The 16,597-nt window shown below is 50.6% G+C and overlaps 2 protein-coding genes across 2 annotated transcripts; both read left to right on the top strand.

Annotated features, from left to right (window-relative positions):
- Positions 1-1,270: 1,270 nt before the first annotated feature.
- On the top strand, positions 1,271-7,301 carry LOC148673964 (uncharacterized). The gene is made up of 3 exons (XM_088623635.1): positions 1,271-1,425; positions 2,929-3,020; positions 3,586-7,301. The coding sequence occupies exon 3, from the start codon at positions 3,620-3,622 to the stop codon at positions 4,562-4,564; it is 945 nt and encodes a 314-aa protein (XP_088479761.1). The 5' UTR covers positions 1,271-1,425; positions 2,929-3,020; positions 3,586-3,619; the 3' UTR covers positions 4,565-7,301.
- A 916-nt stretch (positions 7,302-8,217) lies between these two features.
- LOC148673965 (E3 ubiquitin-protein ligase TRIM16-like) lies at positions 8,218-14,834 on the top strand. The gene is made up of 6 exons (XM_088623622.1): positions 8,218-9,244; positions 9,909-10,004; positions 10,816-11,049; positions 12,135-12,324; positions 12,673-12,726; positions 13,225-14,834. Exons 1-6 carry the CDS (start codon positions 8,621-8,623, stop codon positions 13,755-13,757), a joined length of 1,731 nt encoding a protein of 576 aa, XP_088479748.1. The 5' UTR covers positions 8,218-8,620; the 3' UTR covers positions 13,758-14,834.
- Positions 14,835-16,597: the final 1,763 nt, after the last annotated feature.

The following is a 16,597-nucleotide window of genomic DNA, read 5'->3' on the forward strand; positions in this document are numbered from 1 at the left end:
TGTACACTGTACACTACAGTACTGCACACTTTACATAGCACACTGCACACTGCACACTGCACACTGTACATAGAACATGGCACACTGTGCACTGTACACAGCACACCCCACACTGCACACTAACACTGCACACTGCACACTGTATACTGAACACTGTATACTGCACATTGTATACACTGAACACAGCACACTAACACTGTATGCTCTGAACACTGCACACTGCACACTAACACAGCACACTGTACAATGCACACTGTACACTGTTCACAATACATTAACACTTCACACAGTACATTGTAGACAGCACACTACACGCTGGACACCGAACAGTATACATGGAACACTGCACACTGTACACAACTGAAGACGGACAGGTAAGGTCAACTCTCTTCAGGAATCCAGGCTACAGAGGTGAAGAGATCAAGTCAAAGCACAGAAGCAGAGCACAAGAGGAAGAGAGCTCTGCACGTTTCTCTCACAGGAGTTTTTTTTTTTACCTGTAACAAACAACTGTTCCAAAAACCGCAACTCAGTAGCCACTTCCTCCTGCTGGCTAAACTGACAAATTTCTTCATCCTATGGTTAGGAGCAACCTCCTCCCCTGTCTGTTACTTGAAGTTCATTAGGCAATTTATAACAATCTACAGTCTGCTCCTTTGCGTATTATCAATACATAGCTTGATGGTCAGACAATTTGTCCCTGTCAGCTATCTTAATCAAATTTCACAAAAAAGGTTTTTATTAAAACGTATTAGATATAAGCAATTTGTTGTAGGTACACAGCACATAGCACACTGTACACTGTACATTGCATATTGTACACAGCACACTGTACACTGCACATTAGATACTGCACACAGCACACTGCACACAGCACATACAGTAGCACAGAGCACAACTATTGTGCTTTAACTGTGGTGTGCCACATCAAAATTACATGATGGATTTTCAACAAAGAGGTTCCAAATGAAAATTAGCCCCTCATACTATGGGAATTATAATAACTAATAATTAATGCTTTTAATTATTACTATTGTCATGGATTTATTCAAATTTAAACTGTATTTAGCAGACCATATTGTCCATGTCCATGAACATACTGTATACTGTACACGGCATTATAATATTCAGCCTTGATTAGAAGATCTTGAAAAGTATTCTTTGTGAGTCATATTTTGGAGTAATGACGTACAGTGTAGGAGAGATTTTATTGGTGCCACGCTCCCTACTACAACCCAAACTAGTGTCTAGGAACACAAAAAACACGGAACTGTTGGTTGTATTCCGCCTGGAGCAGAGGGGGACGGTGTTGTTGACGGACACCGAGAGAAGTAACGAAGACGGAATAGGGACTAGGAAAGATCGCACGTAAATAAAATATTTGAATTTGAATAGTGGGTTCTGAACTGCACTGGAAACAGGACTGTGAGTATTTGTAAAATATATGTATATAATACTGTTTGCAGAAAGTTAACTTATTGCAATCGTTGCGAGATCTCTTCGCCTTTAGTGCGACCTCGTACGGGATTTGTGTTTGATCGGAACGGCGTTTAAGAACCTGCGAAAACACAAATAACAATAACAAACTCCTTCATGTGTATGAACTCAGAAACGCGCTCTCCTCAGTCGGGAGAGAGGCTGGCAGCGGTGTCTGGACTTGTGCGTGCGGGCTGGCGGCTCCCGGACGGGCTGGACGCGGAGCCGCGGTGTGAAGTTTGAAGGCGCGGAGAGCCCAGACCCCGGAGGCGCCTTTAAACCGGTTTATTTTCCTGTCCGGTTCTTGCAGACACTTTCCCAGACTGCTGTGTGTGACGGCACAGAGGTGCCTCTTGAAATGTAACGGTATTTTCCACAGGACGCTCCTGTGTGTAAAATCTTTTTGTTACTCTTTTGTTTTACGGGTAGTTCTTCAATCTGTCCTCCTTTTAAGTCTAGTTAATATTTCTGTTTTGAAACAGCGACATCTATATGAATAAATGACATATTGACACTGTCGTGTGAGGTTATCAGGTATGTAAATAAGCGGGACTTGTATCTGAGGTAAAGAGTAAATTTCTCTATAGACCGATGGTAAATACAACGAATTTCCAACAAGTTCTACATTTAAGAAGATTCCAAACAAGAAGAGGCCATTTAGCCCATTTGATAGTTAGCTAATTGATCTCAGGATGTCATCCTGTCTTTTCGTTAAAGAAGCGAGGATATCTGCTTAAACCACGTGGCTGGGCAGCTTGTTCCAGACTCCCTTAACCCTTTAGGGGAAAAACTGCCTCCTGTTCTTGGTTTTAAATGCTCTTGTCTGTAGATTCCACTTTTCCTTTTATTCGTGTTTAACTGATTTTAAAAGTCAATTTGGGTTGAGTTTATCAGCACCTGTGAGATCTCTGAATGCTTGAATCAGATACCACTTGAATCAGTCTTCTCTGTTCAAGACTGAAGAGGTTCAGTTCTTTTAGGCTGTGGGGCTGTAGGACTGCTGTGACCCCAGGAGCATCTGGAGAATTTGTGTCTGGTTGAGGGTCGTCACTCTCCACATTCCTGGAAACACTGGCACCGCCTGAAAGTTTTCTGGTGACAGAGGAGGTGCCTCCTTGAACTTCTGAGTCTTGGTTGTACGTTCTGGGGTCCTGGAACAGAGGAAATTCATTTAGTGACGTGATTTTGTTTGGTTGATAGGAGGAGCTGCTGGGCTTTCCTTTCACCATCTGGGATAAGATTCTCTGGGTTTCTGTGAATATGTGAACTCTGTATGTCTTTGTTGTTTTATTAAAAGTTACATTAGAACATCCACCTGCCACAGAGACACTATTTCAGCATCTTTAGAAATAAAGACCTATTTTTTAGAATGTTCTTTAAAAGATTTCAATTGTTGTGACTTTCTCTTAAATGGATGGATGTTATCTGAACTATTTCTCTCTCCTCCTGCAGGTCAACAGCGACTTGCTGTCGTGGCCCAGAATGAGTCCTGCTCTTTGGAAGGCTGTGCAAATGACATCTCTCCACTGACCCATCGTTAAGAGGTACCGGGGTTGGAGTAGTGGTGTCAGATTGCTTTAGGAAGACAAGCTAGACTTCCACAGGGACTGTAGATAAGATAATTCAAATCTAAATGTTATAAAAATTGCCAAGTAATATTCATACTTTTCTGAATCTAAACCTTTAAAGAATTATGGCAACACATAAATGCCACTTTCGCAGTTTGCTTTACTTTTCCATGTGGCTTCTGTGTGTTTCTTATGATCCAGAGACCTTTGTATAGATGTGGTTTATTAGGCTTCCCCTCTTGGGGCATTTCTGTTTAATATGGACCCACAGGTTCTGCAGATTTCTATTTTTCTGCATAAATTCAGCAACATTATATATAGATACACCCGCTGCATTTGTGTATAGTTACAAAATATTGATTAATTTTCACTCAATACATTTTGTAAATCTTCACCCCTTTGTCACGGACGGATCTGGCAATTGTAATGAACGCTCTTTCCCGCTAGTGAGTGCAGGTGTAGGTGCCTCTGCTGTTGTTTCCAAACTGTTGAACCCGACATGCGGAATGCCTAATTCCTGCTGTTGGGATCTTCCGCACAGACGTACTGCAGCGGACGGAGCGCACAGCGCAGCAATGGAGTCGGTGCTTGGGAGCTGCGAGGTCTCGGACCTCAAGCAGGAGTTTCCCGACGTGGAGCTGGTGCAGATCAAGCAGGAGCTGCCCGACCCGGAGTTTGACGAGATCAAGCAGGAGGAGTGGGAGGTGGAATGTGTCCAGATCAAAGAGGAGCTGTGTGAAGTGGAGTGTGTCCATGCCGATGCCACGCCGGAGCACCTCAAGGAGGAGCTGTCGGGGCTGGAGTCCCTGCGCCTCCCGCTCGCCCAGCCCAGGGGCTCGGAGTTCGGCTGCTTCCTTCCGCAGGAGAATTACGAGGAAGGCCCCGACGCCGTCGAGCTGCCGCAGCACCTGCAGAGCCGGCACGTGGTCTACAAAGAGGTCTTCCACGCAGAGCCCTTCTTCGAGACGGGCCAGGGGGCGGCGGTGGCGGCGGCCCCGTCGTCCGCGGGGTCCGGGGGGGCCCCGGGGGTGGCGAGGGCACCCCAGCGGAAGCGGCCCCACCACTTCACCATCCGCGCCGACGGCTTCACCCCCCACATGAGCTTCACGCGGTACCAGCAGGTGGACCCGGACCACAAGCCCTACGCCTGCTCCGAGTGCGACAAGGCCTACAAGAGGATGGACCACCTGAAGCGGCACCAGCAGATGCACTCCGGGGAGAAGCCCTTCCACTGCGGCACCTGCGAGAAGCGGTTCTCCCTGCGGCGGAGCCTGGAGTACCACCAGCGGCAGTGCACCGGCGAGAGCTACTGCAAGTGCGCCGTGTGCGGCGACGTCTTCCAGAGCTTCAGCAACCTGCACCGGCACCAGCTCATCCACGCCGGCGAGAAGACCTACCAGTGCAGCGTCTGCGGGCAGCAGTGCAAGCAGTCCAACTACTTCAAGAAGCACCAGAAGGTGCACACCGAGGACGAGCCGTACTACTGCTTCGAGTGCGAGCAGAAGTTCATCCTGCACTGACGGCCGCTCCTGAGCGCCGCGTTCCCCGCGCGCCGCCGCAGATCGGGGCGTCCCTGCTGCGCCGGCGGAGCCCCCCTGAGAGGTCAAGCACAAGCCCCCGTACTGCGAGGGCGGGTACCACCCAGACAGAGATCACCACCTCCTGAGCAATACAGTTTATTTATTGTTGACTCTCCGACAGGTTTTTGTGTGGCTTTGCTCGATGGGATGAAGAACAGCTCACCAGGCTCAGCGGCAGACTGCTTCAGTGTGGGGGAGATGTGGGAGTTTCTGGCGTCCCAGCACCTGCTCCACCAGGGTGTGCCCTCTTCTGCACTGGACTGCCTTACACGATGCACTGGCCAAGTCCTACCTGTCCAACAGGACAGGGGGTGTTTTTTTTTAATGCAACAATAAAAATCTGAAGTTCGGAATAAGAGCACACCCTTGACCCACTTCAAAGAACATTACTTCAAGTGATTAGTGACTATTTAATTAAAGTGGTCCAACCTCCTTGTGTCTGTAGCCAGCGAACTCAGGTGAGCTTTTCCCAGATCATGTGTTGATTCAAAGCCCAGATAAAAAAACAACAGCAGATGTTCCAAGTTTTCCCGATGAGCTCCATGACTTCTGCTCAGACACAAGATGGGCTGGCGGCTGGTATAAGGCAAGACTGTAATGTTTCCCCCCTTCTCTGGGCTTGTGAACCACTTCCTGAGCTGATTGGATGGGTCTCAAACTGGCTGGTAAAAACAGTAGCTTTTGCTCTGAACCTCTAGGTGGCACAACGGCACTGCAGTTCTTCCTCCCCCTGGAGTGTTCAAAAGGCATGACCTGTAAGTATATAAGTATCAAAGAGACCAGTATCCTTTATTCTAGAACAGAGGAAACTTTCTGATTACTGGGTCCAGAAAGGTCTGTGAGAAAAAAAAAAAGAAATAAAGGATATGAGGGACAACTGAGTGTATTTCAAACTGAAGAAGGAGGATCATTTTTACATGAAGTTTTGTGGGTATTTGTAACAAATTGCTCTACTAGTGTTTTTAAAGCTGATTTTCTGCGATCATTCAAAAAGAGGCATTTGTGTGATCTTGAATGTGTACTGATGCACAAAAGAAACAACACTCAGGTCTGACAGATTTAAATATTTTGAACTGCTATGAAACAAAACAACAAAAGATGTGAACAAAAACCCAGATGAAAGAATCATGATGCATTTCCTCTGTGAAAGGTGTCACACTGTCAAACTGAGAGCTGGGATCGGCTCTGACCCCTCTGAGCGGAGACACGGGGCTGGCAGTGCTGACTCTCAGTCCTGATCAGCCTCTGGACAGACAGCTGTGGGACGTCCCGCCTCTCTTCCTGCTGGCCAGGGTCGCCGGCCGCAGGATCAGTGTTCTCCAGAGGTCTTGCCAGTGTTAACCTAGCGCTGCAGGACATTGTGCTTTTCTTCTGGGAAATTGAGACTTAATAATCAGCTTCAGGGATGGGAAACTGTTGGCAGTGTATTGCCAGGTAAGTGATCAGTCAGCAGTGTGGACCCTCAGTCTGAACCAGCAGCTTTCTTAAATTAACAAGGTTCTGTCTGAGCCACCAGACTTCCTCCACTCTGAAGCCGACTTGAAACACTGAGTCCCACAGACGGCAGTGACTTCCTCTCGCAGCTCTCAGCATGTGAGCCTGATCCCTGTGAGCAGGCGGGTCTTGTTCAGTCGGAGGGCTGGTGTGCAGGTGGGTTCTTCTTCTGCTGTAGCCCCTGCCAGCTGGGTATTGTGCAGATGGCTGTGATGGCCCTGGGCCTTCCTGGCTGTGCCCTGTCCTTCACAGAGCCGATCCCGGTTTTTCTTCTCCTTTGATTGTTGGAGCGGGACAGCTCTTTCAGCGGGCAGTATCCTGCAGAGCTGGGACAGCTCCACTCATGCCGACATAAACCGAGTGATCACCATTACTGAGGTAGGGCACAGTCATGTCTTCCGCTGTTTCTGTGTTCAGTAAAGTGCTCTTTTTGAGTAGACGTTTGAGACAGATTCTTTACTCATTTTGACAATGATAATTCAGTTCAAATTCTAAATGTTCAACTCCTCGCGTTTTAATGAAATCGCTTCTTATTTTACCCCAAGTAGTAGTACCACTCAAACTGTCAACAAACGTTCTCACGATTTAAAAAGTAACGAACATTTCTCTTGATGAGAAGCGTGGACTGCTGTTTTTGTTGGGCATCAGTATGTAACTTACTAACAGGCAAGTGAGTGAGAGGGGCCGACTGGTCTTATCTGTAACTTTCTCCGGCTCTGTTGATTCAAACTTCCCTGGTTTTTGAGCGTCCAGTGAAAGTACACAGACGCATTCAGCGCACTGTCTGTATGCACCTGTCTGGTCAGCTTCCACACATTGGGGAAAAAAACGTTTTTATTATTTTATTTTGTTCTGATTTGCCTTGAAAATATTTTTTATGATGGCAAAATGATTTTTGAACTGAAAAGCAGCGCCTACCCACTACAAAATGAAGACAGTGTTATTTCTTTAATGCTGTAAAACCTGATAATGCCATTGTGATAATTGTGATCAAGCTGTGGTTGGGTCGTGATGCAGTATCCTTTTTAAATATTGGCCTCTGAAATTATAGTTAGAAATGGAAGTAAATGCCATCTTTAACATTTCTTGAAAATTGTTTGATGATGGACTTTAACCTGAACTGCTCTGTTAATTAACACTGAGAACAACCTTCTCACTCAAGAATAAACTAATTTAGATTGCAGTCTCTTTGTTTCTCTTTGTAAGCTGTTTTTTCAATGTGGCAAAACACATCTCTGCACCATTCCTACATGTGACAACTTATCTTAATGCTGCGTCATGCCTACTTGGGGTGTCCAGAGGTTTTAGATGCGTCTCTAAAGCATTCAAATCTAAAATAAACTCAGGTGACTGAAAATCCATCCCTGCATTTTCTGACTGCTTTATGCCATGGGTCACAGCCAAGCTGGAGCCTGTCCCCAGGACAGTACTCTCACAGCGGCCTCTGAGGGCGGGTCTGACCCCTGTAGTGTCCAGGGCAGGGAGCAGCACTTCCACATCGAGCTCGGCTGCGTCTCTGGGAGGGGTCTGAGCCTGCCTGCCTGTCAGGAATGCAGCCGAGCTGGAGGTGTCGGAAAGTGCCTGGGGGAAATTCTGTACAGTGTCACACATCAGGACTGGCACCATCAGCATAAAAAACACCTGCTGCTGGAGCCACCTCAACCCCAGGCAAGAGCACAGGAGCCGACCGGGCGCAGGAGGGGCTGTCGGGCGGCTGCGCTCACTACCACGGCCCCATACCGCTCCAACTCACTGACCTGTCGGAGCTAAAAACGATCACACGCTAAACCACATCGTTAACTTCTTACTTTGAAAAATACCGGGTGAATTCCACTTCTCTGGTGTCCGTGTAAGCAATGTTTCTAAATGCTCCAGTCTACAAGGAAACGTTCTTGTTAATCTCTCGGTTGCTGGCTGAGGGTTGTTTCAGTCCTCCACATCTGGTCCCTCACGTCTACAGTGCCCTGACAGGATAAAATGAGCATCTGGCCCCTCAATGCTGGTTTTACCCATTGCCAGACTGGGGCACTGGGTTAGTGTTCCTCACTGGTCTAGCTGCTTGTCACACCAGGGCGGAAGGGTTCTGCATTTTTCTGTCAGAGTAATCGCAGTTTCCTTCAAATTTCACAGCACCCAAGCCTGTAGAGTCTGTTAGTGAACGAGAATTATCTATAAAGATGTCCTCTGATTATGTAGTTATAAGTGTCTGACATCAGCAGGCAAACCTGCTTTCTTGTCAAAAAACACCTTAACCGACAGCCATGTGACACCTGATTCTGATCTCCTAATCTCCCACACGTTCTAGGTGAGAGTTTATTTCCTGTCAGCCCAGTTTCCAAGTCACCGGATCACATTTTTAGCTTCTCCAGCCCCTGTTGTTCAGGAGTTTCGGCACTGGGCCAGAGGGGTGTGTCCGGCTGTATATAAGTCCCGAGCCGAGGGCGAGTCCTGTATTCTTGCCCAGGCTTGCTCTCGTACAGCCCTGCTGCCTGTGGTCAGAGAATGGCAAGTGGCCAGTGGATGGAGGACCAGCTCCTGTGTCCTGTGTGTCTCTGTATCCTGAAGCAGCCGGTCACTACTCCCTGCGGGCACAGCTACTGCCAGGAATGTATCCAGCACCACTGGGATCAGAGTGCCCTCGATGGGCTGTACAGCTGTCCCCAGTGCCGCAGAGCTTTCAGCACCAGGCCTGTCCTGGCCAAGAGCACCGTGCTGGCAGAGGTCATCGACAGTCTGAGGAGGACCGGGCTGGGCCCTCCCCCTCCCTCGGCCCCAAGCCCGGGCCCTCCCCCTCCCGCGGCCCCAAGCCCCAGCCGGGCCGGGCCCATGGGGGTGCTGTGTGACGTCTGCACGGGTCCGAAGCTGAGCGCCGTGAAGTCCTGTGTGGTGTGCTCGGCCTCCTACTGCGCGCCACACCTGAGGCCCCACCAGGAGTCTCGCGTCCTCGCTGGGCACAGGCTGGTCAGCCCCGCGGAGCGCCTGCAGGGGGCGCTGTGCCTACAGCACGGCCGGGCTCTGGAGGTTTACTGCCGGACCGACCTCGTGTGCATCTGCCTTCTGTGCACCCTGCACGGCCACCGAGACCACGACACCGTCCCCGTGGAGGAGCAGAGGGCCCTGAAGCAGGTAGAGAGCAGACACTGAGGCTCACCGTGAGCTGGACAGGCACACTAGACGCTGGGCAGGTTTGAGTCTTTGTGCTGGTGGACAAGTCCGGTTTGGAGGAGTGTGGGAACCAGCTGCAGGAGAGCTGGCCTGTCCCACAGGGTCTCACTCAGCCCGTCCACATCAGCAGGAAAACACAGATTCAGATATTTAACTGCAACTGGCATTGCCACTCTTGACAAACACTGCAAGTAAAAAAACATTGTATGGAAAAAAATATTCTTGTGTGTGTTAGCGAGGTATGTGCTGTTTATGTGTACATTCTAATTACTATCCCACTTGAATTCTATACTGAGGGTAATCCTGCCTTTTCCGTGTAACCTGGGGACCAAACCACACTCTGGTTAGTGGAAATTTAGTATTTTATTTCTTAATTTTTTTTTATAATTTTGAGAAATTTTAGTTTAAGAAATACATATTAAAGTACTGATGAAAGTGGCCTGACCTTATCAAACCCTCCTGTGTTAAGAGTCGGTAAAGAAGTTCTTTCATTGACACGATCAATCCCCAGGAGGGGCTCACACCCCGACGTGTGGCCAGGAAACGCAGGTCAGGCGACGGGGTGCAGCGAGGAGACGGGAGACGTCAGCGCTGTCGCTGCTCAGCCGTGCCTGTGTCTCAACAGGAGCAGCTGGCGGGAATGCTGATGGAAATCCGACACACAACCCAGCAGAGGAGGGAAGAGCTGCAGAGGGCGAGACAGGGCGTGGAGTCAGTCAAGGTGGGCTTTTCTACCGGCGAGAGAATCACACATTCACAGGCGTCACGAGGAGGTGAAAGTCGTTTCTGATCTGCGGGCTCACAAGACTTGGAATCAACACAAAACTATGTGAGCAACAGCACGCAGGACAGCGCGTTCCAAGAACGAGCCCTTTCGCAGGAAAACTCCTGTTCGGAGCAGGACCTGAACTTTGTCTGGGAATGGCTGTCCGGTCTCTCCCAGAGTGCAGAGATTCCAGTGAGCAGGCGAGTTACCTGTCTGGGAGGCACTGATACGCACAAGGTGGGATTTAATTCGTGCATAGGTTTATGGCACAGTCTAAATGATGAGAATACATAGTGTAACGCTTACGGCCGACAGGCACTGTGTAAGAGCCGGCGTACCAGAGCAGGTGACGTCGCCGCCCTTCCCTGCGATAGCAGGACTACAGCTACTGGGCTGTAGAGAGATCTCTCTTTGGCTCACCGGGCTGGGTCCCTGCAGAGTGACGCGAGAGTCCCAGGTTCGAGCCCCCGACGGTGGGGGGCCGACCTAATGCGGCAAGGGCGCCCGCCTGAGCCCCCGTTGTGTTACAATAAGCTAAATGTAATTCAATTAAATGCACATAACACAGACAATGTAAGCAGGTGCTTGGCAGGACCTTCTGGTAATTGGATCCTCCTCAGCCCATCCCAGAAGCACAGGGTGCAGGACTGGACGGGGTGCCAGTGGTTCACGATCGGGGCCTGACGTGCTCAGCGAGTCAGATTTCTGCTCAGACTGGCAGCACTCTGGCCTCCGAGCTGAGGTATGTTTCCCATCCCGCGAGCAGAGCTCTGCGCGGGAGGCGCTGGCGGAGAGCGCGGAGATCTTCGGCGAGCTGGCGCACGCGGTGGAGAGGATGCGCGGCCCAGTCGTGGAGCAGATTGCCGAGCAGGAGCGGAGGGCGACGAGGGAGGCCGAGGCCGTCGTTGGGAGGCTGGAGAAGGAGATGGAGCAGCTCAGGAGGAGGGAGGCAGAGCTGGAGCAGCTCTTGCAAGTCAAGGACACCCTCCATTTCCTCCAGGTAGCTGTGACACACAGGGCAACCTGAGGTGGAGAGAGGTGCTCTGGTTTACGTTATAGGAAAATACAAACCCAAAACACCACTCAAAACAAAATCCTACTTCCTTTTTGAGCTGCTAACTGGATTCTTCCAGTCCCTCTTTATTGCAGCCAGGCTTTAAACTACCTCAGACTCTTCACAGAAGACTTTCAAACAGCTCACAGTTCTCTGGGTTCCTTGGTCAGTCAGTGCCTTCTCCCTTGCCCCAGGGAGGGTGAACTGCAGAGGACCTGCCCTCTGATCCCACACAACAGCTTGACTGACAGCTGCAAGCCTAAGCTTCCTGCATTTTAAATTGTCACATGACCAATTGTCTTGCGCCAGCTGGTCAGGTGACGAAGGGCAGCGGCTCAATCCCCACGGCATTCTGGGGCCTGTAGTCCAGCAAGGAATCTCCATCTTGTCTGAACCTACGTCCCTCTCACACTAGGTGTTGGGGTTTTGTTACAGAATAACAAACATCAGTCATTTTCTGATGTTAATCGTGCCCAGGGAATTCAATAGACATTCCCTTAAACTAAGTATTTTTTCAAAAACATATGGGTTTTTTTTATGCACTGTGCAGTTTTCAGGCACAATGGGAAGCTCAGAATAAATGACAGTAAGCACAGTGTCTAACACCACATTGTGTGAACAGCGGTAGACTGTATTTTGGTAAAAATGTAGAGGTGACTTGCTTCTCTCAATCTAGTGTGGGGTCTCCAGTCACAGTCCTGGACTGCCACAGGGGCTCCAGGTGTTCAGTGTCCTCAGCTCTTAATCACTCCCTGAGCTGGTCCCGCAGGGCCGCAGCTCGCCAGGGGGAGGCGCTAGCACCGCAGTGGCTGACATCTGAAACCCACACAGCTCTCGTGTCAGGGGGTCAGACGGTTCTGAAAGAGGCCCCTCCCAGGTTCCCCTGGAGCAGTCAGGCACCCACACCAGGACAGACTCAGGTTTTAAAATGTGAATTGATGAGCTTATTCCCATAATCAGCTTTAGATTCTGTTAGAACCACAAATGGCGTTTTCTTGAGCAGGGAACGTGTCTTCTGTTCTGTGCCGCAGAGCGTCCCACCCGCGCACTCCCCTCCCGAACCCGGCCGCGCCCCCTCCAGCCCGGCCCGGCCAGACTTCTCCCTGGCGGCGGTGAGGAAGGCCGTCTCTGACATGAGGGAGCTTCTGGAGAGCGTCTGCAGGGCTACATCAGTCCCAGCAGGCTGGACTGAAGACACATCAAGCAGCCTGTTACACAACGGTAACTGTCAGTACACAGTGAGCACGCTGCTCAGAAACGTTTGAGCTGCCAGCACACAGGAAAACCAGCTTTATGCTCTCTACTACTCTCTACCGACCTCCACTGGGGCTGTTGAACTGTACTGTTGTACTGACCTCAAGCAGGGAGGCTGTTAAACAGCTTACAGCATGGCCTCAGATATTTCTCACCTAACATCTGCTGTAAAGAGCTCCTCTGTATCAGCAGCTCATCTATATCAGGGGCCAGAGTGCTGGAGTTTGGGGGGAGGCTGGGGCTGCTGGTTCATCCTGGTTGTCTGTGAGTCATTTCACAGGTGTCCTTCTCTTGTTTCCTCTGTCTTCCACGAAGTGAGTAGATTGCAGACCACTCCAGAGCCCAGGAACAGAGCGGAGTTTTTGAAATGTGAGTTTTTGCTTTTATTTTCGATGCATTTTAGTTTTGGGTCAGTGGGTGGGGTCAGGCAGCAAGATGGCGCAGTTCGATTCCTGGGGTGCTGTCTGTGTGGAGCTTGCGTGTTCTTCCAGTATTCACGTGTGTTTCTTCTGTGTGCTCTGGTATCCCCCCCCATAGCCCGCAGACATACTGGTAGGTTAATTGGCTTGTGGGGAAAATGCCCCTGCTGTGAGAGACTGTGAACGTGTGTGTGTATGTCCGCCCAGTCATGGACTAGCGTCCTGTCCAGGGCGTACCCTGCCTGGCAGCTGTTGCATGCTGGGATAAGCTCCAGCTCCCCCATGACCCTGTTCTGGATGAAGTGGTTAGAGAATGGATGGATCTCTTCCATCATGGCCCACCAGCTGGAGAACATCAGAGGGGCCTGGGAGCTGAGCTGCCTTGGGGGTGAGACTCCAGGGAGCAGTTTTAACTTCTCTCCCTCTCGTGTTTCTCCCCTGCGCTCAGGCTGCTGCCAGCTCTTCCTGGACCCCAACACAGTGCACCCCAACCTGCTCCTGTCCGAGGGGAACCGCAGGCTGGTGCGCACGAGGAAGGTGCAGCCCTACCCCTCGCACCCGGAGCGCTTCGACAGCTACTACCAGGCGCTGTGCCGAGAGGCCTTGACAGGGAAGCGCTTCTACTGGGAGGTGGAGTGGGCCGGCAGGGAGGTGTTCGTCGGCGTGGCGTACAGGAGCATGGGGAGGAGGGGCCAGGGCCTGCTCGCCGGCCTGGGGCGCAGCAGCAAGTCCTGGGGCGTACTGTGCTCGGCCTCGGGGTACTCCGCCTGGCACGACAACCAGTCCACGGCAGTCCCCGCGCCTCGCTCACACAGGGTGGGAGTGTTCCTGGACCACAGCAGGGGGCTTCTGTCCATCTACAGCGTCTCGGACACCATGGCCCTGCTGCACCGCTTCCAAGCCAGCTTCACAGAGCCCCTGTATCTGGGCTTCGGGGTGGTGAACCCTGGCGACAGTGTGTCCTTCCGCCAGCCCGTATAGCCCTGCAAGCACATCCGGACCTCACAATCCGCCAGCCCGTACAGCCCTACAAGCACATCCGGACCTCACAATCCGCCAGCCCGTACAGCCCTGCAAGCACATCCGGACCTCACAATCCGCCAGCCCGTACAGCCCTGCAAGCACATCCGGACCTCACAATCCGCCAGCCCGTACAGCCCTGCAAGCACATCCGGACCTCACAATCCGCCAGCCCGTACAGCCCTGCAAACACATCCAGACCTCACAATCCGCCAGCCCGTACAGCCCTGCAAACACATCCGGACCTCACAATCCGCCAGCCCGTACAGCCCTGCAAACACATCCAGACCTCACAATCCGCCAGCCCGTACAGCCCTGCAAACACATCCAGACCTCACAATCCGCCAGCCCGTACAGCCCTACAAACACATCCAGACCTCACAATCCGCCAGCCCGTACAGCCCTGCAAGCACATCCGGACCTCACAATCCGCCAGCCCGTATAGCCCTGCAAGCACATCCGGACCTCACAATCCACCAGCCCGTACAGCCCTACAAACACATCCGGACCTCACAATTCGCCAGCCCGTACAGCCCTACAAACACATCCGGACCTCACAATCCACAAGTCCGTACAGCCCTGCAAACACATCCGGACCTCACAATCCGCCAATGAACACAATTGCCTCCAACACATACAGATCTATGTATTTACCTGCAACTGTCCGGTTGAGCTTGGATGATCAGAACATCCTACCCAGTAAAACTTTCAGAGGAGTTAGAGCACAGAATGATCCCTCTGAGTTTCAGGAAATTATACCATAAAGATCCGGTTCCTGTTTGTTTATCCAGAATGGGAGAGTGAATTTTTCTATCGTAAGATAATTTACCTGAAGCAAACAAATCCATGTGAAGAATTCTTGAAAAAATATCTGTAGGTTTCTGACATTTAAACTTCAATGGTTCAATCTCATTATCACTTGTTATCACAGCTATCTGTATCAATAAGAGTCCGATATACGGGTGTAGAAATGATTGGCTCTGAATTACTCTCTGATATTTGTCCTCTGCAATACACCAATAAACACAAAATAGAGAAGCCTTTGTTTATCAGTGCACTCATCTGTTTCTCCACTGTTTTCAAATTCCAGCAAAATAAACTGACGTCTTGACTGTCCTTTCACGATCAGAAAGGTGCTCGACCACGGTAAGTGATATCACACCCCACGCCGTGCCTATCCCTGACGCAGCAGGCGCGAGGGCAGGACGCCAGCTCTCTGCAGGGCACACACACCCCCACAGCCTACAGACACCGATTAGCCTGGCTAGCATGTCTCTGGAACTGGGAAGAAACCCTCACAGACAAGCTGAGACCATGCACAGAAGGCACCCTGGTCTGGAACTGACCCCAGTCCTCAAGAGCGCTGCTGCCACCGCACTCATGAAAAACTGAAATTCATTTTCTTGGACTTCTCCACACCTACACTGCTTTGTCCTAGACTTTCATCTTCAAATACTGTGACCAGTTAATATGCACAGGAGCATATTAAGTGCAGCTGTGTCAGTCTGATCCACTAGAGGGCAGCCTTAGGACACTTGTGGGAGAATATAAGCGCAGGCATCATCGCAGGAGGGTGTAAGAGAGAGTCTAATGCAGCTATTTTCATGTTTCCTGTATATCATTAAAGAACACTGGTGAAGGTGTCCAGTCTTCATGGGAGATCAGTCTTGTGGTGAGACCAATTCCTTGGCCAGCTTATTTTAAGAGTGGTCAAGGACAGTGCTTGTGTTGAGAGGCTAAGACACAAGGGGACACTGGTCAGGCCAGTAGAAGAGAGTAGAATGTGCATATGTTACAACAGGCAGGGTGGGTGGACATGAGCAGGTTCTCCGACAACACGTCACGAGTTAAACGGAACCAGTCACATGCTCATTCAGACACCATCTCCCCTCCGCAGAGCTCCGGTTTAAGATCTGATTTAAAAATTCTGATTGCACTGAATATGAATTTTCAAAGTACTGGTGAACTGGTGTTTTAGTAATTATGCAGCATGAACACCTACTGTACCTGCTTGTGTCCAGGGATAAAATGACATTTCCAATTCAAAGAACACCTCCTTTGAAAAAAAGGTTTGTTCACAAGTCCTGAACAAAGATCTGGAAAGAAGAACAGCCCAGGGACACCGTCCAGACTGCAGCAGACACTGATATGATATGGAAAACAAAAATAACAAAGTCACTGAAGCTTTGAAGGCTTTGGGTTTTTTTACAGTGACAAATCATGAAGCTGCACATTTACTTCTGTAAAGACGTCCCGGGGTGTCTGAGTCATTCTCCCTGTGATCTGACAGGCTGTGCTCTAGAGCCTGGAGGGCACTGGTTTCAATGGAGGTTGTGCCACTGTCCCACTATCCCAGTGTCTCACTGTCCTACTATCCCAAAGTCTCTGTGTCCCACTATCCCAGTGCCCCACTACCCCAATGTCTCACTGTCCCGCTATCCCAGTGTCCCAGTGACTCAGTCTTTCACTAGCCCAGTGTCCAAGCCTCAATATCCCAGTGTCCCAATAACTCAGTGTCTCACTAGCCCAGTGTCTCTGTCTTACTATCCCAGGGTCCTAGTGAGTCAGTGTCCTACTATTCCAGTGTCCCAGTGTCTCTGTCTCACTAGTCCAGTGTCCCAGTGACTCAGTGTCTCACTAGCCCAGTGACTCTGTCTCACTAGCCCAGTGTCCCAGTGCTGTCAGGAGCTGACAGGCCCAGGCTGGCCAGGAGAGAAGCCAGGGCTGGCGCCACGTCTGCCTGGTGCTGCAGTCCTGCCCCTCAGGTGAGAGCTCTGCTGATCCCGCTCTGGGCTCACAAG

The sequence above is a fragment of the Lepisosteus platostomus genome, chromosome 3 (genome assembly GCF_059453375.1).
Source record: "Lepisosteus platostomus isolate fLepPlt1 chromosome 3, fLepPlt1.hap1, whole genome shotgun sequence".
Classification (NCBI taxonomy): Eukaryota; Metazoa; Chordata; class Actinopteri; order Semionotiformes; family Lepisosteidae; genus Lepisosteus; species Lepisosteus platostomus.

Coding starts and splice junctions, on each gene's coding strand:
- LOC148673964 (XM_088623635.1), top strand. CDS start 3,620: ATGGAGTCGGTGCTTGGGAGCTGCGAGGTCTCGGACCTCAAGCAGGAG.
- LOC148673965 (XM_088623622.1), top strand. CDS start 8,621: ATGGCAAGTGGCCAGTGGATGGAGGACCAGCTCCTGTGTCCTGTGTGT. Junction 9,245..9,908: donor AGCAGAGGGCCCTGAAGCAG/GTAGAGAGCAGA, acceptor GTGTCTCAACAG/GAGCAGCTGGCGGGAATGCT. Junction 11,050..12,134: donor ACACCCTCCATTTCCTCCAG/GTAGCTGTGACA, acceptor TCTGTGCCGCAG/AGCGTCCCACCCGCGCACTC.